Raw genomic sequence first — 24,694 nt, 5'->3', positions numbered from 1 at the left:
ATGTCAACTTTTTATGGACGGCCGTACACACCCTGTATTGCACTGTTGATAACAACTTCACAATGCAATCCATGTGTAGCCTCTCTAAGATTTATTTTGGTGTTCCTATTTTTATAAATCACAATGTTAGATGTACAAATTTATAATTTCTAATAGTAATGTTTTACTCAGTCCATCATCAAAAGAAATATTTCAATTTCTGTCAAAATAGTTTTCTCATTGTTTTTAGCACTATTTCTTTTTTTTCATAACTTTACATTAAAACATCAAAGAGGCAAAAACATGATTGTACAGATTGACAAAACAATTCTGAAAATATTAACATGAATTTTGTTATTAATTAACAACTAAACCAGTTATTGAAAGGCAACAAATTTTATATTTGAGAGCTTGGAACATTTTTTCCTCCTTTAGTATGCTGTAAATATTAACGAAATTTTCGACGTTAGTATGTTAATGTGAAACAATATCACTGTGTCCACAACTGAAAGCTGTGTTGTATGTAAAAGCACCATTATGTTATACAATTTTTATTCTAGGATTTTAATGAATGTAGGCTTGTTTTTATATAACAAATACACAGCTGATTCTACATTATACTGCATTAAATATGCTGATTACTGCTAAATAACCATATAATTATTTTTATAACAAAATAAAAATTTAATGAAAAAGATTTGCAGAAGTATGAAATTAAAGACAAATCTTATTCTGTCATTCATAAACCTATGTACCGTGTTTCATTTAAACATTAAAATATTCAATTGAATGTTTGAATTTTTATTACCATAGCATTGATTTGAGCAGTTCTTAAAGAAATTTACATACAAACAGAAATTATAAAAAATGTGTACCATAAAACAAAACTGTACATTTACATTAGTGGAAAACAAACAAATATTTATAAAGGCTGTCAACAACAGATTAAATAATGTCTCTGGGCGCTGTGATGAAATGTAAAGAATTTGAATACATGTTTTGTGGGTTTTCAGTGAATCTTGTCACTCTTATTTCATTATGAACTCCCCCAAACATAATGAGTTCACCATTACCTTTAACTAAGGAATACATAACTAATTCTTCAGGAGCACCATTCATGTCTCCCAATCGGGGACATAACCAAGAGACATAATTCATACAGTTACCATTAAGAACAGTAGAAATATCAAGTACATGCATTGTCAGTGTGTTACGTTTTATCACCGGTGGCTGCCTGTACACAACATCTGGTCTTTCTGCAGCCGGTGGATAAGGTTCTAATCTGTTTTCTAAATGCGCTATTTGCCTTTGATTTATGAGATCATTTTCATTTGGTGTGTTATTTGACGATGAATCACAAGCAAATGCGGCCATTCTATATTTATTTGCTTCTTGTAGTTGTCTAACTATTTTCATTCCTTTATTCTGCAAAGAAAGTAAAAGATAAAACAACATAGGTCAAAAAACTAAAATCAATTATATGTATTTTAATTCAACTTTACCTTAGTTTTATTCTTTCTCATTGCTTCCTTTTTATTTAAATCAATAACATTATTGTTAAGCTTTAAATCAGAACTAGGTCCAGCAGCATAATTTGTATCTTGACTAGCAATATCATTTGTAACATCTTTGTCACTTTCTTGCTCAGTACTGGGTCCTGCTATGGGTTCATTATTAACATTTGCCGGAGGTTGTCTGGATACAGGTTGTCTTGGCAGCACTCCTCGTCTTCCATTTATATTTTGATCTCGATCTAGAGGTCTTTGTAGACTCTGTTCAATACGAACAGAAACTGGTGCATTTTCTGGCCTGTTAAGAGCAGACAGTCTTACTGCTGAGGTAACTAATGGTTTTGCCCCATTCCAACCATGTCGACTCCTACTGAGACTTACAACCATATCTCCAACTCTACAAGCTGGGTTGCACCATATATTAGCAGATGCCCACTCTTTATTTTTAACTGCAATTTCTTTCCATGTCCATGTAGGTCCTTGCATGGTCAAGATCCAACAATCACTATAAACAAAGCGATTGTGCAATGTTTGTATTCCGCCCAGAAGCATCAGTCTTTCTGAATCTAGTGTAATGAGTGATTGAGCATAGCGCGGTGAGGGCCGTGGTTTGGTTGTTTGTTGCTTCCTCCAATTGAATGTGACTATATCGAGAACCCAGACATCATTTGAACACTGCATTTGATAATTTTGAGCTGCAGACATAACTAAACCTCCAAATACAATCATCTCATCTCCCCTGATACAAGCAGAGTGACCCGCCATGGGTGGTGGTGGGTTTGTGGCATTTATCAAAATCCATTTATTTGTAGTTACACAATATAAGTGAATATCATTAAACATAGTGATATTCTGATAGTATTGTGAGAGAGAGGGGTATGTCCATCCACCAAAAACAATCAGACAATCTTGGTAGTGGACCATTGTTGTGTATGCCTTTGGCACAGGATAAGTTCCAGTTGCTAAAGGTCGTATCCATCTTCTTTTAGATAAGTCAAACATCCAAAGATCATTAAATGAAGTGGAATTTGTGGTACATCCACCAAATATGTACATATTATTTTTCAGAATACATGCTGCATGAGAAAATCTTTTCGTTATGGTGGGCCCAATATCAGTAGAGGTGACATTTTTCCACAATATATTAAACTCTGCAACGGCTTTAATTAGCTTTATGGACGTCTTACGCAATACATCTGAAAAAATAAATTAAAGCAACGTGAGAACAAACAAAAAATAAGAAGAAAAGTTTTCATAAATATAAATGTCTAACGAAAAGTAAATGAGAAGGCATAATAATAGACGTCACTTACTTTGAGCACAACAACACCATCTTTTACACACGGTCATACAATTTTGCAGGTCTTTATACGGAGGCAGAAAGCTCAAAATAAATTCCAAAACTTCATCAGGAAGGTCCTCGATTGTTGTTGGTAGGTTTTCATGTCCCCATGACTGTTGTATAAGTTCCATTATGTCTTGAAATGTATCTGTTATTTAAATCACAATTTTTCAAGTATCCATATCATAGAAAAATGAATATGTAATGGAAAATTAAACTGTAAAAATCGTCTGTTAGAAACAATAGGTGGCTTCCACCGATTTTAAAACATCGCCTTTCTCGCACATCATGAAAATGACATAAATAAATTAATGTCAAAAGGTAACAGGTAATCGCGAAATTTTGACAGTTCAATACATTTTTAAACATGCGCAGTATAGTGTACGGGAAAAGTTATTAAACCAAATCCAACATTGTAATATCATAATAGAACGAATAATAAAAAACCTTAAAATCTGTATTATGCAGTAAATTCTCATTATTTACGTCTTAGACTATTCATTACATTTCAGTCGAAAACATGTTTTTTTGAGTAAACTTTATTAAAATTATTGAAACAATTGAAAGTAAATACATAAAAAATACCCACAATTTTATTCAAATTGCAATATATGAATAAAATTATATTAAAAATATTTTAATTTTTAATGATTTCCTTACAGTTAACTGTTTTTGGACGATTATTCACCTTTCCCCGCGAATGTTCAAAAAAAGTTATTGTTATTGTACAGTTTTGCAAGATTAAGATAATTTTAATGATTTCTTTGCGTTGTAAATTATGAAATACGTATATTACAATTACTTTGAGACAATTTTCAATGAAAAGGACGGACGCTGTATTATTCTTATTATGTTATGTCATGAAGATAATTTGACAGATAACCTAAAAAAGATCTGTGTGTTAATGTAAATAGTGGTAAAAGTGAATGTTTATAAATTAAAAACTGTTAATAATGCAACACTTAATACAAGCCAGTCCAATATTTGATAAGTTGAAACATATACAACAAGCATTATCATACAGAATTCACCTTTCTACATCACAAAAGGTTATATTTTAATAATATGATAAGGTTAAACAGCTGACCTTGTATGATTTAGGAATAGTTATAAAATACGAAAAATTGTGATGGTATATTTTGTCTATTTTTTCCAATTTGAATCTAATTTTTTCCAGCAATATCAAATTAACAAAATATAAGTTTGTTCAAAGTATATTAAATTTTTATTATATAGAAGTCTCAAGCTTTGAGATATTAGTAATTTTAATGAAAAGAGGTACTTGGAGAAATTAACCTTTCTGACTATTGCTATCTTGTTTATTTTCAGGTTGTGCTATGGAGCATAGGAGTAGTTGGCACAAGTGCTGTTGTGGTTGGAGTGTTATCGAGATACCTCGCCAGGAGGCGTGCTAAACCCATCCTCAACCCGAGGATTCAAAGGGCACTGAATAAAAGAATTTCAAGAATGAGAAGTCCAAATGGAGGTGAATATCATAATTTTGTAAATGATAAAAACCATTATGAAGAAATCATTAATAACATGACCATAAAAAAATGTTCTTAAATACTGAGTTTGACCAAGATTGAGTTAATTTGTATTAGAAATCATATCAAGTACATACGTTTTCGCAACTTGGTAAAATACTTCAGTTATTAACCTTATTTAAAAATATATACCATATAATAAGACGAGAAAATCTTACTTCTTTCTAATATTATAAATGTGAATGTTTATATGGTTGGATGGATGGATGTTTGATTGAAGGTGTCACTGGAACGTCTCAACGGATCTTGATGAAATTTAGCACTGATGTAGAACATAGTCTGAAAGAACACATAGGCTACTTATTACGTATTTTTTTAATTCCGCGCGGACGGAGTCAGCTAGTGTGCTATAAATGGTCATTATTGCCTATCTATTCATTATCTATATACACAACCAATCATTTTGATCTCTAGCCTAAAGAAGTTAACCAATATTTGTTTTTCATTTTTATTATAGCTTCAATTATATGATTTAGTTAGTAATTTTATTCAACTACCACTTGTTTCAGGAATGGGATCGGGTGCCAGCAGCTGCGGCCGGAGCAGTCCCCTTGGGTTCAGTGAGCGTATGTCGATGGCATCAGGTTCCGTTGGTTCCGGTGGTGGTGATGCTGCACCGTTATCACCGCAGCAGTTAGGTGTTATGGGTAAGTACTGTAAATATTTTTCAATATATATATATATATTATCAAATACTTTTTCCGAAAAATCAATATTGAAAGTTTTAAGTACTTTGGTGCAGCGATTTTGATTTGATACAGCGCCATCTATGATTCGATAGCTTGTTTAAGAAATTTTTTAAGTAATTCGTGTTTTTAATGTGCATTGATATGATACACACACACACACACACACACACACACATGTGTAAAGTATGTTTAGTTTGGGAATGGAAGCTAATTCAAATTTTTTTATATATTGAGAGGTTTTGTTAAAATTTTCACAGCGCCATCTGTTGTCAAGTAGCTAAAACGAGAAGACAATAGTCTTTCACGCATTCTTATTAATATACTGCATGCAGTATAGATGGCAATTATTTATATCAAATAAAAAAGATTTATCCAAAACCAAAACATTACTTCATAACTATCATAGAAGTATTTTACGTTACGGAACGTTTAATCCATACTTAATGTTATAAAGCTTACATACACACATACTATATATTACACTTGTATTTTAGCAGTGATTTAATTATTTTCCGTTTAGCTACGTCTTATTATTACTCGCATTAAAGTGCTCTTGATATTATACTATTCTAAAGTATGTATTTGAGAATTGTGCACGTACTCTAAATATGTTTTATTTCACATTGTGTGTGAAAATATAATTTTTATTTTTTTTTTTTGAAATTATAAACTTCACCTTCAATCTAGTCATGTTTTATGATCCAGACATGCACGGCTCGTTGGTCTAGGGGTATGATTCTCGCTTTGGGTGCGAGAGGTCCCGGGTTCAAATCCCGGACGAGCCCTGCTTTTAAAGTTTTTTGTGGGATTTCATAAATGTTTTCAAAAAATTTTACTGTCACAAGTTTACACAACTGTATTATAATGTACGTGTCAACATTTGCCATTTTTTATAATTTACAAACTTTGCCATACTTGATATGTATGAATAAGATCACTTAAGTACAATTGTCACATTGAACGCAATATCGTTATTTGTTTCGTAAAAAATGTTGGGCGCAAACCATTCCTATCAGAAAAATGTGGTACTGTTTGTCGTAAGTTTTTTTTTTTAAATAGTGCAATGGAACCGTGTCCTTATCAAGATGTGACCTATTTTAGAACAATGGGGTGGTAGGTTCAGTAGAGTTTCATTCTTTAGTATTCCTTGCACGTTTGCGACCCACTGACACAAGGAGATATCTGCAATCATATGGCACGACTTGCAAATTGCAAGGAACGTGCATGTATAATTTCACGTTTTACTTTTTTTTGCTTGTTTATAAATTAATCTTTCATAAAAGTAATTTCGTTCACCCATTTTTGTTTTAAATTGATAAAACTACACGCAAGATTAGACAACCAATTTCAATATTTCTAGCACCGGCTCGTTGGTCTAGGGGTATGATTTTCGCTTAGGGTGCGAGAGGTCCCGGGTTCAAATCCCGGACGAGCCCAATGTTTTTGTAATTTTGTTTCACCAAAGAATAAATTTTGTAGTGTAAATTTGGATAATGTTTAGTAAAAAAAAATCATTATATTTGACTATGCAGCATCTTATATCATATTTTTATGTAACACCGCGCTAGATCCGTAATTTAACTTGTTAATTAGGACATAAATCTATTAGCTACAAATGTTACTACTATTAATTTTATAAATGCGAATTCTGCACCAACGGAATTGCGGGCGACAGCTTGTATCTATATAAAGATTTCATAACTAGAAATTAAATTTAACTCTAAGGATAAACAATATCGAGACGAACATCGATCTAATTAATGGTAGGAGTTATTTAATTATGTATTCCCAAAAATCTTCTCGAATCCGTAATGTCACAAAAGTTGCGTCAGTAACCCTCCTGGGGTTACCGATTCTTTTTAACGAACCGACTGTAAACATTTCTTCGAACAGGGAAAGTTAAACGAAGGCTTTTCCTGGGGCGTGTCTTTGGCCAGTTATCCTCAACCTTTGATAAAAAATAACACGATTTATTTTTAATACAGAAATTTTCTAATTAGCTTATTTGGCTACACTTGCCTACAATTTCAATAGACGTGGTAAAAATATTTTTCAGTTTCAGTATTAGTCATCATTTTCTCTTAACGTTAATTAATATTGGAGACTAATTTAATTGCAAATAGCTACGTAATTGAAATAATAATTGATTGATGATTGAAAGTTACCTGTACTTCAATTATACTTCTTAACTTGAATTGACTCACGAACCCCTTCTCACTTGACGAAGGGTTCCATATCCAGTTTTAAGGAGCGCTCCGCACCACACCGCACCACACCGCACCACACCGCACCACACCGCACCACACCGCACCACACCGCATCCTACCGTCAGTAATAATTAAAGCTCTTCCAGTCGCGTAGCTCTGAGCTAGACTCGACTAAAATGTCGCCACAAAGGGAAGGGAGCGTCGCGAGTGAAAGGAATACTTCCTATTTGTAAAACTCAAAGTGTAAGCGTATAGCGTCAAGTGTAAGAAATTGAAGATTTCTAAAACGTACATTTATGATTGACTAGCTGTCGCCCGCGACTCCTTCCGCGGGTAATTTAAAATAAACGTAATAAGTAGCCTATGTGTTCTTCCAGACTACGTTCTACATCTGTGCCAAATTTCATCAAGATTTGTTGAGCCGTTCCGGAGATACCTTCAAACAAACATCCGTCCATCCTTCTATCCATCCATCAATCTAAACATTCGCATTTATAATATTAGTAAGATGTACTAACTCTTGTATGTTTTGAATGACTTACGTTGACCGTAGATATACGTTGCCTTGTGTACTAAGTTAAGCGTAAGTTAAGGTCCTTCCCGTTCTAAAATACGACATAATTAAAAAAGTAACGTGGCGTGCAAACGACTTCTAAATTATAAAGTATACCGTCAACAGACTCCCTACCCATAGCCTTTACCACAGTCACGAAACTAAACGAGGGTAGTGGAATTTTACGACGATACTGTGACCTATGAGCGTGTTTTGTGCGGAAGAAAGTCCGTCAACTCTGACACTTTACTTACTCATGTATTCTTTAATTCCTTGATTTTTTTTCTAAGGTACTATAATACAAACGATGAATGATGCCGACGAACTTTTATGTTTAACAATTTTTTTTGTACTCCGCGAAACAACTTACATTTCGCTGGAATTTTAATAAAACATGCTGTAGTCACGGCGAAGTTGGTAAAAGATTTAGATAGGAATTAATTTCGTAACTGTTTGTGAAATCGCAGAATTATAATCACAAGAAGCTACACCAGTAGAAATAGATCAATAAAAGTTTAGAAATAATGATAGGCCAGTTTCTATATTATTTTATTGCTGAGTATTATTATTTTTGGCGTAGCGCCGATTGCGTTGCGTCTGAAAATATAGATATAGCTATATGTTTCTGTACAGATAACAGATATTATATAATTGAAAACCAACATTAGTGATTTCAGTCACTGTAACATTTTGATATATTTTTTATTGATTAATAAAGAACAAGAATAAATTTACTGTGTGAATTTTGTTACATGTTTGAGATGGATGTTTTCTGATTGATCTTCTCTGGTATTTCAATACATATTGTGCGTTGTCATAAGCGCCAGCTGACTACTGCTATAAATAACTCACTCGATAACATTAAACGACAAATCTCGCTCTCTGAATAATATAAGACGAAAGTAGGTATTGTTATCTATCTTCCTGGTGGTCGTATTAATCTGTAATTAGTCGGAGTATACATTTTTATATGAAAACTAGCTGTCGCCCGCGACTCCGTCCGCGCGCTGTTAAAAAAACAAAAATATGAAAAATAGATGTTGGCCGATTCCCAGACCTACTGAATATGCTCACAAAATTTCATGAGAATCGGTCAAGCCGTTTCGGAGGAGTACGGTGACGAAAACTGGGACACGAGAATTTTATATATTAGATAAGTCGTGTTAATCTATAAGTAATTCTGTGTCTAAAGTAGATATGCAAAGAGTTAAATTTTTGCGCATATTTCCTCCCGTAACTAACGATAGACATATTAGTTTTTTTTATTATCACCTAAATGACCATTTGAGGCAAATCTCATGAAAGGAAATTGAACGTTGGAGACACACCAGAAAGGTGGTCTAAAATCTGTATTACCTAAGTTAGGTACTTGTGTAAATAATGTTACCAACACGTAGGTGACTAAAATCTTGACAAACTCGAGGAGAATTGGAGGCCGGGTTATTTGGGTTCGTCGTCTGACAGCGACGTTATGCTGCGAATACGTAATGTCGTTAAAAATTCTTTTTACCTACACTTTTAATGCATTTGCGTAAATATTAACATTGTTTTAAGAAATCTTCAAGAGTTCATTGTATTTTTCCGTACGTGATTGTGGTGGTTTTTTAATATAATTTTCCCCTCCAAAAAAAATGTAGACATCATAAGGTTATTTAGAGTTATTTCCAAAAAGTTTATGTAGGTAATAATGTTTGGTTTTATTACTACAGGTTTTTTAAGGTCGTTGCTCGTATAGTATAATTTGGTTTATCAAAGAAATTTCATTTTTTGTGAAGTATTATGCGATATTTGGTCGCATGTGGAAAGGAGGTCACATTAAGATGCCCTAATATAATTTATTTGATGAAATATGATCAAATTTGTACTATTTTTTTACCTTGAGCATTCAAAATAATTTACAATAGTTTAATCCAAATTCATAGTAACGAGTACAATTTGTTCATGATATTTTCATTTTATGTTTAGTGTTTTCATGGTATCTTGAAATGTTTTCTTTTTACGACTCTAACAACTTAGGATATAAAGGAAAATGTTCCCGTAATTATCCTCTTTATGGCGATTCTAAAATGCCAACTGCACGCCTTGAACTTTACCTTTACCAATTTCTGCCGAAATACCTTTTGGTTGGAATTCCTTTGCAATGTTTGGGATACCGAAATTCAACACCATACCCTTGCTTAATTTACTGTTCGGCGATTTTCATTTATTTCTTTTTATTTGAAAGGTTTTGTTTTAATTGATTATATGTAGATTTTACCCTACAATTATTATCAAACAATTTAATCCTATATTAAATTTGTCAACAATGTAGTAGTTTACGGTTTGTTTTATTCACCAACTTGATAACGAAAGGGTCTGCAAGCCAATAAGAGGGAGGGTAAAGTTTGCAAAAGTTTTATTTTATGGCCATATCCCTGTTTTTACGACCGTCTGTTTCGTATAGAAATTGCCCTAAAAAGATAAGCAGTTTTCAGAGACATCGAAATTGTGAACTCACTCGTCGATAAGCCATCAAAATAAACTTTCTTTGCTTTTTGTGAACTTCAGTTAGTCGTCTGTAAACTTTTTTTTGTTCACTAATTGACATTGTTTTATCCTATTATCTATTTCTTGTTTCAAACGAACGCCCGCATTTTGTAAGCGACAAATACATCGTATATTTTACGTTAAATTATTTTTTTTCTAGAAAACTTTTATCATTTTACTACATGACATTAGCTATCCATGTCATACCACAAATCATTTCTTATTAAATTATGAAAAAAAAATATGTGTAATATTTGGAAAGCGACGTTTACTTAGAAGGTTTGGAATAAGATATAGTCAATCTACATGTGTATGCTTTATTTCACAGGACTAGTTATATTGAAATGAAACACTATTAATTTAATTTACAGTTTAATGAACTAAAACAAACTTACACGGAACATCACAATTATGCTTCGCAAAACAATATTGATGTTAGAGGTTCTCACAATTACATACGAGATTTTATTTCACCATGGGATTTGATTGCAGTGACATTTGTATTGACAGATATTTTCTCTCTCGCATTCCCTTAAAAAAAAAAACAGACAGCAATATGTTTAAATAATCACGTGAGGCCAAAAATCACGAAACTTCACGAGAAGCAGGGAGGGTTATAATTAGATTTCACGTGAATTTACTTGCTGACTGATGACGTAAAATTAATGAATAAATTAATAATATTTTGAAAATTTCAGTATTACTTTGTGCTAAATAAATACACATGATTTTACGTATACGGGTGAGGGTAGTGTAAAACCTCACTACATATCACTAGATCAAAAAGATGTTAAGAAACATCACGCGATTGGTGAACAAGTATCACTGCAGTCGAATTCCAACATACAACAGTTTTTATAACATTGCGGCAAATAATCGCCCTATCAAGAAAAAAAGCGATAATAAACCTTACATAGAACATGAAGACCACAGATGCTTTAGACTATATTACGCATAGAAATATTTTTAAATATATTTTTTTCAATTTTTACATTTATAGCGCTGGCAAATGCTTTGAGAAAATGAGATACAATTTTGTTGGTACATCTAAATATGTATATCTTTTATTTTGCATATTGTATTAAAACTTAAAACTTATGTAATAAATAATCTAGGTGGGATTTATTTTTTCATATTTAGATACGAGATTTCATTTTAATTATCTACGTCATGTAAACACTAAATTCTAGTTTGTGACAAAATACTGAAAATACTCTTTTAAGCGAATAAGTAAATAGATGATGGATTATTATTTTAATGTAGGTACGATTAGACTACGACACTATACACTCAGTGACACTCGTTTTTATTAAATCGAATGTCTCTGTATGGAAACGAGTGTCTCTGCAAAATTTATTGCAAAAATTAGTGTCGCGTCAACCGCTCTCAATAAGTCCGTAAAAGTTTAAACATTACAGACTTTCTGAATTATGTCGGAATTTATGTCGTAGTCTAATCGTACCTTAACTACAGCTTATCCGTAGAGCGTACACTTACATAGTATGAATATATAAAAATATCTTTTTTTACACATAGTCTGACCATCGCTAAGCATTATAATATTATTATTCTATCTGGGTATACTGCGATGAATCTTTAGTAGCCTTTTTTGACGGAGGGATAGAAAATTGAAATAGATATATATTTTTTTACATTATTTTAGGTAATCCTTTGGCGATACCAACAAATTAATATGTGAATATTGAAATACGTGTCATGTACGACTAAACTTATTTTTAACGAACGTTAATTTAAAATAAAATAAATATTCATTAACCCTACCCTAGTTTAAATAAAATAATATCTTTCAATTCTGGATTTAAACCTTTGTAACTTATAACTAAGGATAACAACATAAAAGTACAGAACTATCCAAGAATATCGTGTTAGTTTAATAAATAAAACCGTTATATTGTTATGGAAGAAATGCTAATTTTAGCTGCTCTTAAATTTGTTTTAATTTTCATTTACAATTTTAGCAGTACTAATATTATTTTTAATTAATTTGGAATACAACTCTGTTTTTTAGAAGTTTTAATATCTATAGTGTTTGTTTCTGATAATACAAGCGAGCGATCTTTGAAAACGGCTACATATTACTTTCTTTGTTAAATTGAACAGCTTAGCAGTGGATAAATATTTCATTACTCTAGTGATAAGAGTTTTTTGTGTGTATTTTAGTACAATGTGTATTGGTAACAGTGGCATTATACTCATATATCGACTTTACGATTCCCACTAGCTTAACATTTGTGACGTTCAGATGTAACCCGTCGCTCTGCGACTTCCATATTCTTAACTATATACATAATTTATTTACACTCGTCTGTTCAATTTTGGCTCAATAATTTACATACTGGAATGAAATTATTTAACAGGAATGTCTAAAATATAAAACAAAAATCTATATACAAATTTACCCAAAGGGTATTCTTACCACACCATTAAACAACAGCATAAAGCTTAGATGACAATCACTACATTTTAAAGTTGAAAGCGACTATATCAATGATATTCTTCTGTTTAACTATATACAACAAATACTGTAACCTTCAAACTTAAATAAGAAGCGCGAAGACCGGGATGAATAAAGCCGTGGAAATTACTTGGGCCGTGGCCGCGTTGGGTTTACTTCCGAGTCCACCGACTACCGAACGATTGATGTCTTCTTTAGCTGCTTTCACCAATCCTTCGCTGCTGTCTCCCATCATATCATTGCTGTCGATTTCACCTGGATTCATCTTTTTCATGGGACTCGCTATGTCATTCTCCTCTGGCGCCGGTGGGGCAGTCTGAGGTGGCGGAGTAGTTGTTGTGGTTGTGGTAGTTGTTGTAGTGGTTGTGGTGGTCGGCACCAATGTGTTATTGACAAGATAATATATCTCACCATAAACAGCTTCTACTTCCACGGTATTTTCGATTCTTTCACCCTTCATTGGCCGAGATCGAGGTGCATTTTCTTTATAGTTTATGATTAGTTTACCCGTGTATTGAACATCTTTATTCGTATAATAACCTCTGAATGTAACATTGCAGGCAGTTCCCGGTTCGAGGTACTTTTCCAATTTGTAAAGTTCCTTTTTTTCTTCCATATAAGGATTAGCCCATTCGATCTGCGGGAGTACAGTTCCGTCGCTCAGCACTATGGTAGTGTTCAAACCGATAGCAATACCATGCCCATGGCCCCAGGATATACTGTAATTATACTTGTATTCAATTTCCGTGGTAACCGTGGCGCCCGTCTCATCTTCGTTTCGTAAAATTCGTTCCTCGAATACTTGCGGGTCGGTCTGACGGATGTGTTCAGTTTCTGAGTCCACTTGCACATTTTCAATTCTATAACTGATAGGTTCGATTTCGACGAGAATTTCTCCACTGTTTTCTACAAGTTCATTATTCTGGTCATCGAAAGTGATCAAATGTCCGATTGTGCTCTCATAATTAATTCTGCCTATGTAGTGCGAATATCCGCTATCCGCTTTCATCCTGCCAATAAAAGCGGAATCGAGCGAAGAGTCGATGGTAACAGCGCCACTCGGCTTAGCATGATACTTGCCCCACGGCTTCCATATTAGCAGCGATGCATTTTCAATATTTTCAAGTACTTCAAAAATTTCGTAGTTTTTGGTTCCGGCGATTGCGCATGACTTATAATCAGACTTTAACAAGCCAAGTAGCATATCGCCCTCGTGACGAGATCGACAAAGATAAATTGGTCCTGAAACAAAGTAGATCATGTAACTTGCATGTCATTCATAAGTTAATAATGTTATTATAATCAGAGTTTCAAATATTCAAAACACTTTAAATGACATATGTATAAATAGTGTTCATTTATAATTCATGTTTAAAAATATACTGTGGTCAATAGTTACTCATATAAATAAAGAATTTTAGGTTAGTTTAAGTAGATTATTTAACTAAAATTACCTTCAGGTGAATCGACCCCGGTGACGTAGTTTTCCATAGCCTCCTTCTTCAAGGTGGTCCACTTAAGTGTACTAGAAGTGACGATTTGCTTCAGCTGAGAGTTGTAGAGGCTGACGGCGTCAGACTGCACGAGGCCGGCCATTGTGGCTACGATTAACACCATCCACCATCCTCTTGCATAACTTCGTATCTCCTTCATAGCTAGTACCTGTAACAAAAAAATCTCTTTATAGTGAAAACATTTAAACCAAGACTGATAGCCCCATCATTTTAAAATTAATCACGGTGAAGTTGGTGACTTTAACTTTCTAAATGTTCTGTTGTTTGGTCATTATTTATATTTTGTTTGCTGCTTATCCTTTAAACTTGAATGACACCTACTTAATAGAATCAGGTTCTTTTATATATAAAAAATAGAAATTTGAACCAAGACTCGATCTATTTTGTTTTGTTTACGTTGATATTGTCTGCATTTCGTGTGTTATCTTCATCACCCTACTGTAATAAATTGTGCGTTAACTGTTGTACTTTTCGGAGTACATTACAGCTAAGATAAAATACATTTAAATTTGAGAACCGTATTTTTGTATCAGAATCAATATTTTTAGACTTTGTGATACGATTTGAGCACAAAATAATTACATTACGGGGCGATGCGATGTAGCGAGCTCTCACAAATCTGATTTCGTTTATGAAATTATTTAAGCTTGTTTTACAGTCGTGTAATAAATACCTTTTAATAAGTCTTTATAAGTGTATTTTTGCTACATAAATTGCGTTTTTTCTTTAATGTGTTTAAAAGAATTTTAATAAATAAAACATAAAATAACAAGATATAATATCAAAGTATGTTATCCGCATAACATATCCACATACCAATATAATATACGTGTGGACTTGGCGGTGGCGCCAGGAGCAATCGATTTAATTGATTCACTCGCAGAGTACACAATCATGTTACAATTATTATTGTCCTTCAATACTACTTATATATTATGTGCATTGTACCAATTTATTTTATCAACCTGTACAAATATTAAACAGAACAATTTTGAATGGAGAATATGATTTTACAAGACAAAATTGCGCTATTGCTGCTTCAAAGTTTTGGAACGAAGTTCCTTATCGCGCGTTGTGAAAGGGGGCTAGACGGAAAAAATTCTTACGAAAAGTTGTCACACTTTTTGCTATAGACGAATGAGCGCTACTTCACCATGGCAACGACGTGACAATATATAACGAAAATTCATAGAAATAAAAAATGTACTTCTTGTGAAGACTTAAGTTTTTTATTCATAGAATAAACATTGGTTCCTCCACTAATTAATTGAAAGGAACTTAGTTCCATCCGGGTGTCCCTTGACACCTCTCAAGTTTTTTTTTAAAGTTATTTTGGCGGTCATAGAATTTTATAATGTTTTGATCCAAATGACGTTAATATGATTTTATAGATTGATAATTATTTAAATTCCAACGGACTCGACACATTCATACATTTTGACCTCCAAATGAACTTGAGATGTATAGCATAGTGATATTTAAATATCAACTTGATATATACCAACAACAGGTTTTGAATAACTGATCATTAATATGAAGGTTAGACATATACGTCGATTATAATACCTTATTCAATGATGTTTGGTTTGTAGCTTTTAGTAATCCTAATTGACATTTCTATCAATTAGTATTGTTGAAGCAGTCGATTGTTGTTCAAGATTTATGATGTAAAATATTTTATCTTTAATTAATATAAACAGGCAGGCAGTATGCAGGCAAACTGGATGCTGAAAGCATTCTCATTTACCCTAGCAACTTATAAAATACCTATGTAATAAATAATACACAAATAATAATTTAAATGAAAAATATACGCACAGATTGAAGTTGAACTTCACGCAGTCTTCGATATCAACAATAACTCATCATTAATATAAATGGAGTAAATTAGATTTAAAAAGTTCAATTGAGGTTTGACACGGCCTATTTGTCCCCCACAAATCCCGTCTTGCCGCCCATTTGTGGTTCGATTAAACGACAATATTTTAGTGGGGAGATAATCTGACTCAGTGTCACAGACAACTGACACAGTAAAGCCGGTGCGTTTAATTTAACGGTTATTTTAATATATTACGTAAACGAGCCCATTCTTTATATGACTATGGAAATAAATTAAATGATTGTTTTTATAAATTATCACGTCATGTTTGCGGGTCACGTCATTTCGTGTTGTAGGTTATCTAGTCATTGAATTATACAAATAGCGGTTTGTCTTGAGTACAATCAGCAACTTCATTTATTTAAATTCCGTTGATAGTGTTTTCCATTACATTTCCTATAGTATACAGGAATTTTTGTTCTTTAACTGGCACTGTTAACGTTAATGAGAAATTAGATTTCCTAGAAATAAAACGAATGGCATATTGTTTAATACAAAATTAGAAACAAAACAGATTAACAAATAAACCGACGAAATATTCAGAGTATCTGTTAGTTAGAGAACAAATAAAGAATACTTCAACTGTGCTCGCCGATTTCGATTTCCCGCCCTTGCGAATTCCTTCCAAAACAATGGGTCCCGCACTTGTCTAGCACTCGATGCGCCGAGGGGAAACACCGCTCCGAACACAAGGAGACCTCCCGTCTGACTTTCCTCACTTATTCCTATCACATTGCCTATTCAACTGCAGCAGGCGTTGTTCCTATGTTTTGCGGTGGTAGATAAACTGGGGATGGAGTGTTTTTAATATAACGATGCTTTTACAACTTATATAAACATGTTGTATGTGTATCTAATGTTCAGAGGTTAAAAGTTTGTCTGTGTCTCTTCTATGTCTTAGTGTTTGTATATTTAATATTTCTGTGCAAATCGTGAAGGTAAATACGGAAAAGACCATCTAACCGTGAGTTACCACTGCTGTAATACGTGTATTTTTTCTTTTGAAATTCTTGTTTATTATTTTGTTCAGTACATCGTATAGGGTAAAGGGTCACTGCATGCAACTGATGAATGCATCATTGTCATGTGGCTACTAATTCACACTGTCCTTTATACCATTACGTCATTGTCAATGTTAATAGCTATTAAATTTAATACGTTTCGTATAAACATGTTAGAAAAACATTGCTCAAAGGTCTAGTCTTTTAAGCTAACATTGAATAAATCCCCTTCATTAATATAACTTCACGCGTCACAGTATTACATGAGAGAGAAAAAGTTGTAATACTCAGATAATTTTATATCTCTTTTTTTCTCTCTCTCTCTGACACAGTGAATTTTAGTTAGCATAGATAAAGTCTATCTTAAAGAATGCAAACAAAGCAGGAACTAATTGTGCCATCAATTATATAAGTGTGGCATCGCTCGAGGGCTTGTATGCATATTGTTATAAACAGATCAACTCTTGACATTTGAAGGGCTCTCCAAACATAGATGAACCGCTCGTTTGGTTAGCATTGATTATATCTATATCTGCTTATAAAGCGCTGACCTTTTAATATTGTGGTTAAAGTTATTTATAATATTCATTTGAATACTTTATTTTTGTTAATATATCCAATAATGTATACAATAATAACTACAATCTTACTAATATTATAAATGCAAATGTTTAGATAGATGGATGGATGGATGTTTGTTATGCATAGATCTAGCTGAAATTTTGGTATGGATGTAGAACATAGTCTGGAAGAGCACATAGGCTACAAAATATTATTTAATAATACTGCACGGACGCAGCCGAGGCGGCAGCTAGTATTTATATAAATTCATTTAGGCCACAAAGCGACAGACGGCTACGATCTATTTGCGCTGCAGCTATTTGTAATTGGGTCAATTCGATAGAGGGAAGACAAAGCCTTAATAGAACGTCGCCTTAAGATAGAACCCTATATAGTTGTCCTATTACGATTATTAACAAGGCATTTGTTTCATCAACGATAACCTTTTGTAAACATTCCACTTTCTACACATTTTTTAGATCTCGACTGTTAAGTTTAATTCGCCTTCCATCCTAAGTCCTAACAGTAACAGCGAAAAATTCGCACCCTAAATGTCATGAATGGATAAAGTGCATTATCTTTGTATGAAATAAAATAAATTACGTCTTCCCGTATGATTTCGTGTGGAGGTGATGTCGCATCGCGCCCGACTGTATCATACAGGAAGACTTTTTATCAATACGACCTTTCCATACGCAGAGATTATGTCATCTCGTTTAAGTGGCGAAAGCAATGCGCAAAATAAAGTCCGTACAGCTATTTCGGCTTCTAAAATGTTTTAAATATAAAATTGGAAGGCAAAATTTTATATTTATTATGAATAGCAAATCGACTTGATTTCCGGGTCACAAAAGTTTTAAGTGCAGCAAGTTTTTAAGTTTGTAAGCAAGTGTCAAGATAACTTAAATTAATAAGTATACACGACAAGTTTTATTGCTAAATTTATTGATCGTAAACCGACTCCATGTCACTTGTGTTTGCTAATAGACAAAGATATGCAGGTCACACTGGCGTCATTATAAGGGCTCAATGTCTGATGATAACTTGATGCCTCGCCTATGAATACACAAGCCATTTATCTCCTTTTGTTCTTACGCTGACGTGCAGGAACTAAGCTAAGCTTACAACTTTCACGTAAGCTTCGACTTGTACTTAATCCCATGGATACTATAAAGTATTGAATTTTTTATATGGATAATAGACTGCAATTAGTTCTTCAAATCTCTGCTTCAGACTTAGCACGAAGCAATAAATCGTTAGTTAATAAGAAAACATATAAAGCCTTTTTTCCTATGGATCTCAAAACATCGATAACTGGAATGACAGTCATTTTTTCACGTTATCACTCCGGATATAATAAATATCGAAGTATCAATTTAAGTATCATTGACGAGAGTAATAACACTTGACCCCTGTTAGCTTCGCATACTCTTTATATCAACGACCTAAATCTGAAATCCGAATATGTTGTTAACATTTTCAAGGTACCTATAAACAAATTGGGTAACTGTTCTTTTCCCTATTAGTGGAATGGTCGTGAATAACTTTGTTTGCCATCGCCATTCGCCTCCATTACCTGCAATCATTGTTATAACCAACATTGTACGTAATAGAGTCTTGTTAAAGTCAATCTAGGTATTATACTTGTTTTATATCTATATTTATATATGGTAGACTTAATCACTATTAGGTAAGGCTTCATGTTACGATTTTAATATCAGTTATTACTGCATTTCTCAAACGTGAGATAAATAATTGTTGTGATAGTGTTATATCGCAGAATGACAGTCGCAAGAAAGAAGAAATTTCATATGGGAAAGTTTTTCAAGTTCTATTGTAAAACAGATTCCTACGCCTAATTATTTAACTTCATTCTGTTGTCTGATTTCTGAATCTAACTACTTTAATTAAAATTTTAATTATAATATATTAAGTTATATTCGTATCTTTTTCATTATATTTATCGCTCAAATTATCATCTTCTTATTTCGCATATCTCCGAGTAAAATGCTACTGCATCCATGTGTTGGCAGTAAATTAAAACATTATATCAACAAAGGATTTACCGAATAAGCTGTATGAAATTTATAATGTCACACCCTTTTTGAATCCTGAATAATGTACGGTGGAGGTTGTACGTAGGAAGGCTAGGGGGTACGGGGGGGGGCCTGACCGAAAGGCAATTATCGTGTAATGGCTTTGTTATCAGACGCCTTCCCATCTCGATAGCTAATGAAACTGGACGCTGCTCCACTTTCTCTGCACCGTTGTACAACGCGTCACGTTCGATATTTTTACTAGAAATCATCTCATTACGATCTAATATTACAAAGCCAATAATAAGATATGTCACCCAAAGTTTTGCTTAGAACCACGATGTCTAAAGAACAATAATTTAATTTCGTAATTATCGTGACCAAATGAAAAATAAGTTTTTTCGTATTGGCCAAAAAATGCGGAACTCTAAGTATATAATTGCCAATTTGGAAAATGCATTTCAATGAAACTGGGCCATCTTTGTTAGATATACTAACGCCGTGATTTGTAGACGACATTCATAAAGAAAGTTATAATAAGTACAATGTGCTGTGAGTGGATCCGTTAGTTGATCTGTTAATAACGCCGCTCGGTGCTTCGTGCTGGTACAATGCTCGGGTCGATCTATCGGGCGCTGGTCGTTTTTTGCGTCACAGTAAATTGCTTTCCCGGGCGCCGACGCCTCTGGTTTACCGGTGCTAACTGTCCATAAATCATTTTGTAGAGCCCGCGCCCGCTTTGTGCTATTTGTTGTTTTATTTTACAGTTTTTATCATTGTACTTTTTGGTCTATCTATGTTGTTATCGTGTTTTTCAATCGTAAGTTTCCACGAATTGTTTTCCTTGAACTTCGCAACGCCGCGCCGCTTTTGCAATTTATTTGTGTAGAGCGCATATTTTTGTTTTTAGCCGACTTCAAAAAGAAGGAGGTTATCAATTCGACTGTATTTTTTTTTTTTTTTATGTGTGTTACCGCGAAACTCGGCCCCTGGTGGTCCGATTTTGATAAAAATTATTTTAATCGAAAGGAAGTGCTTGCAGGTGGGTCCCATTTTTTTGTTTTTTTTTTTAAATAACTAGAAGACTAGTAGATTTTGAGTATAGCTTCAAAATTTGTTGCGGAAATTAGGGACATTTTTGCTTTCAGCGCTTACGTAGGCTAAACTATAGGACCTACATAAAAATGATGTATGGCGAATTGTAGCTCTTTAAATGTGCTAAATAAAAGTCCGCGATAGCATATATCTATCTTTTATAGTTTTCTCACAATAACCATTTTTTTCTTTAGAAACATTAATTAAATTCATGCCCTATTTCCGACGCTATTATTCAAGTTCAGTATTAACCCTTATGTAAATAAATATGTTCATTATCAAGAGAATTTAATGTAGATTATATTTGCAATTGAAACTATATCATTCTGTCTAATAGTTTAGGAGATATCGTAAGAATAAAATTACGCGGAAACGAAAAATGCTACATCGCGTTACAATGAATAGCACAAATTTGCTTTCTGGGCTTACGTAGGTCAAACTATATGACCTACATTAAAATGATGTATCGAGTAATTAAAGATCCTTAAATTTGCTAAATAAAAGTCTCAGGTGGCATATATCTATCATCTATGGATGTCTCACAAAAACCATGTTATTATGAACAAACTTCGATTAAATTGCACACGAAAAACAGCGTCGTAAGCTTACGGCGCTATTATATTATATTCGATATGAATCCTTATCCAAATAAATATGTTTGATGGCTAGAGTATTAAATGCAGATTACATTAGTCTTTAAACTATGTAATTCTGATCAATAGTTTGGAAGATATTAAATTATTAAAAACTACGCGCATTCGAAAAATGCTACTGCGGCGCGCGGCTGGACAAAATTAAAGGCACGCTACGATGTATTAGTTCGTTAATTTTCAATTTGTATACCGATTTTGATAATTATTTCATTGTTTAAAGGATAAGTGGTTATCTGGTGTATTCTAAATTAGTTTTTGAATTGAAGTACACACATATTAAATAGGAAAGTCCTTTTCTTTATTTGTCTTATTTATGTCCTTATACGTATTAAGGAAATTTTTAATTAAACTTCAAATTCACTAAAAATTGAGAAATAAAACAAACATTTTAAGAAAAAAAAATAGCCGACTTCAAAACAAAAAAAGCTATCTCAAACAAAATGCGCTCAAAAGTAACTTAAAAAAAACAATTTCAAACAAAATGCACTCAAAAGTAACGTAAAAAAACAATTTCAAACAAAATGCACTCAAAAGAAACGTAAAAAAACAATTTCAAACAAAATTCACTCATAAGTAACATAAAAAAACAATTTCAAACAAAGTGCATTCAAAAGTACCATAAAAAACAATCTCAAACAAAATACACTAAAAAGAAACAAAATAATGTCATGAAAACTTCTTTCTTTCTTTCTTCTCTCTTTCAAAAACCCTCTAAACTCTAAAGAAAGTTCTCTTCTTTCTTGTAACATGTCTATATTGTATAATTATTGTTATTTTGGAGTCGGTTTCGGCCTAAGTAGGGACATAAACGTAAGTATGTCTAATACATCTCAAATATAAAATGTCACCTATTTACTTCGGCCGACACCGACTGCGAAATAACAATAATTATACAATATAGACATGTTACAAGAAAGAAGAGAACTTTCTTTAGAGTTTAGAGGGTTTTTGAAAGAGAGAAGAAAGAAAGAAAGAAGTTTTCATGACATTATTTTGTTTCTTTTTAGTGTATTTTGTTTTTATTCTACTACTCGTATTTGTATATGAATCTTTGCCAGTTGACTTGAAATGAGCCACCTCGAGTAATAATTAATTTTTATGCCTTGGTTTTGTATAAAAATAATTGTTTGTTGATGCAATTGTAGATAGTGAAGCGCGAAGGGTGGTAATTTAAAACAAACGGGGAAAGAAACAGTGTAATTTTTGGCATCATAATTAAAATACTCACGATCTACTTTTTATTCATCGTTGCATTTGATACTTTATAAAAAATATATTCAAATGTTGCCCCAATTATGAAAACATTTATTTAGGTTGAGCGAGATAGATGAGTGAAAACTACATTATGGAAATCTAGAACATCAGGGTCACGGCCGTAGATACCTATTTTCGTTAATATCGTAGGTCGATTATAAGTAAATGAATCCGTTTCTTTGCCTACGTATCCACGAGACCGCGACCTGTTATCAGTGGTCGTGACGTCACGGGCTGCAGAGCGCGCACCGGCGCATGAACCAGCTGATATCGTGGGAATAACATGCCCGAGGATGTTAGCCACACACAACTGTTGTGAAACGCCGTGCTTTATGATTCTGTGATCTATTCATACTGGGGACACACCCTTAGTAAGATATTGTGACGTATGATATAAGTTCAACTTGTCCAGTGGCTTTTATATTTAAGTAGTCAAACAAACTGTATTACGTTCTTTTTCTTCATAGAAATGTAATAAGTTATTGACCTGAGAACCAGTATCGAACTAATATCCTCGAGACAATAGGATGCGGGCTTTAGTACTTGAATTGAAGTTGTTGTCGTGACGTTAATTGGAAAAGTAAATAACTGAAATTCCTTTATTTTGCCCTGCAATAAAGGGTGTCGGGTTTTATATAGATATTATTGTATTTTGATAATGCAAATAAACTAAAATGATCAATGCTCTTTTTGGCGGAGGCACTGACACATCATTGGAAGGACAAATATTAATAATTTATTACTGTATATTTTGGTGCATGATATTCATATAGGTCGCAAAAACATGAGAAAACCTCGCAAAATGTATTAAAATAATATCAAAAAAAGATTAAGTATATTAGCGTAGGCGCAAAGCTTTTTAATTAAAGCTTTATCAACCTGGGTCATCGCGTGAATTCTAAAACTATTAAAATATTTATAGTGTCAATTGTTCAAAGCACAACCAACGTACATCGTTCACGTATTACACTAATGGACAGTCAGTCGCGGTCAGAGAGTCGCTTGCGGTCATCACGCAACACGTGCCCTACATATACGTAAAATGTTAATCCATTAAGTTTTATCAATTAACTTAATTGACCTAAGAAGATTTCTTTCTAGCGATCAAAACAAAATCCAAAGGCTTTTATCTGAATTATTAAATTGCTTACGCTTTTTTATTGCACAAACTTATAGTGGCATGACTCCAATCTGCTCGAAGACAATTAAGATTATCTATTAAAAAGTAGTGATCGACTTACTCTTTAGGTTCAATAGAGTATTATAAAATAAACGTGTGTATTACGTATCAAATTGCAAATGAGTCATAAGTCTGAAATAGAATATGTATCATTTGATAAGAGCTAAGGGATATCTATTCAATTTACGCATTCGTTATTAATGATTCACGTACATAGAGTACGACAACCTCTAATTGGGCCATCGGTGTTACATTCAGCATTATTCGCGATGCGTGGCGGTGTCGAAAGATTCGCAGGATAAAAAACGTTCACGTGTTCAAACCTGCGTGTATCCGCAACGTAATGACTGAAAATTCAACGGCAACATTGTTTTATTCTGTCGTTTCCGAGTTCCCGCTACACGTCAACGCTCCGCAATCCGATATAGATATATAGGTACCGTTGACCGGGGCGAAGACAAAGTACGGCTATAAATCAAACTAAGGACTAATTAACCGAATAACGTATTGAAGCGAGCGGCATCATCGCACCTGCGCTAATCACTACTTCTCTGGACTACTTGTGAAGGTAGCAATTTGCACTTAGCTAAATTACATATTCAATGATTTATTTGCAAAGTATTTATGAATATCACCGAGTTTATAAGCTTATTTACTATCGGGGAAGTAATAAATTAAGCGTTTGCGTACA

At 33.3% G+C, this 24,694-nt stretch overlaps 3 protein-coding genes and 2 non-coding genes across 5 annotated transcripts in view; 3 read left to right on the top strand and 2 right to left on the bottom strand.

Moving 5' to 3' along the window:
* Positions 1–859: 859 nt before the first annotated feature.
* LOC106713739 (F-box only protein 42) lies at positions 860–3,135 on the bottom strand. Its single transcript, XM_014506586.2, has 3 exons — positions 2,804–3,135; positions 1,482–2,686; positions 860–1,404 (listed from the first exon to the last, which is right to left on the bottom strand). Exons 1-3 carry the CDS (start codon positions 2,961–2,963, stop codon positions 925–927), a joined length of 1,845 nt encoding a protein of 614 aa, XP_014362072.1. The 5' UTR covers positions 2,964–3,135; the 3' UTR covers positions 860–924.
* Positions 3,136–3,725: 590 nt separating this feature from the next.
* The window catches only part of LOC106713321 (mitoguardin), a 58,533-nt gene continuing 37,564 nt past the window's right edge, over positions 3,726–24,694 (top strand). Inside the window, exons 1-3 of the mRNA XM_014506107.2 lie at positions 3,726–3,881; positions 4,162–4,318; positions 4,889–5,026. Coding sequence (XP_014361593.2) covers positions 3,786–3,881; positions 4,162–4,318; positions 4,889–5,026 — 391 coding nt within the window. The 5' untranslated portion in view covers positions 3,726–3,785. The remainder of the gene's footprint in view (positions 3,882–4,161; positions 4,319–4,888; positions 5,027–24,694) is intronic.
* Trnap-ugg lies at positions 5,782–5,853 on the top strand. Its single transcript has one exon. It is a non-coding gene; the product is annotated as a tRNA-Pro (tRNA).
* On the top strand, positions 6,433–6,504 carry Trnap-agg. The gene has a single exon. It is a non-coding gene; the product is annotated as a tRNA-Pro (tRNA).
* LOC106713322 (protein unzipped) overlaps positions 12,526–24,694 on the bottom strand; it is a 36,846-nt gene continuing 24,677 nt past the window's right edge. Inside the window, exons 2-3 of the mRNA XM_014506109.2 lie at positions 14,285–14,492; positions 12,526–14,072 (exon numbers count right to left, since the gene is read on the bottom strand). Of these exons, the coding sequence (XP_014361595.2) occupies positions 12,913–14,072; positions 14,285–14,483 (1,359 nt within the window). The 5' untranslated portion in view covers positions 14,484–14,492 and the 3' untranslated portion in view covers positions 12,526–12,912. The remainder of the gene's footprint in view (positions 14,073–14,284; positions 14,493–24,694) is intronic.

The sequence above is a fragment of the Papilio machaon genome, chromosome 1 (genome assembly GCF_912999745.1).
Source record: "Papilio machaon chromosome 1, ilPapMach1.1, whole genome shotgun sequence".
NCBI classification, from domain to species: Eukaryota; Metazoa; Arthropoda; class Insecta; order Lepidoptera; family Papilionidae; genus Papilio; species Papilio machaon.
The sequence above is the reverse complement of the archived record's forward strand: the minus strand, read 5'-3'. Positions and strand labels throughout refer to the sequence as shown.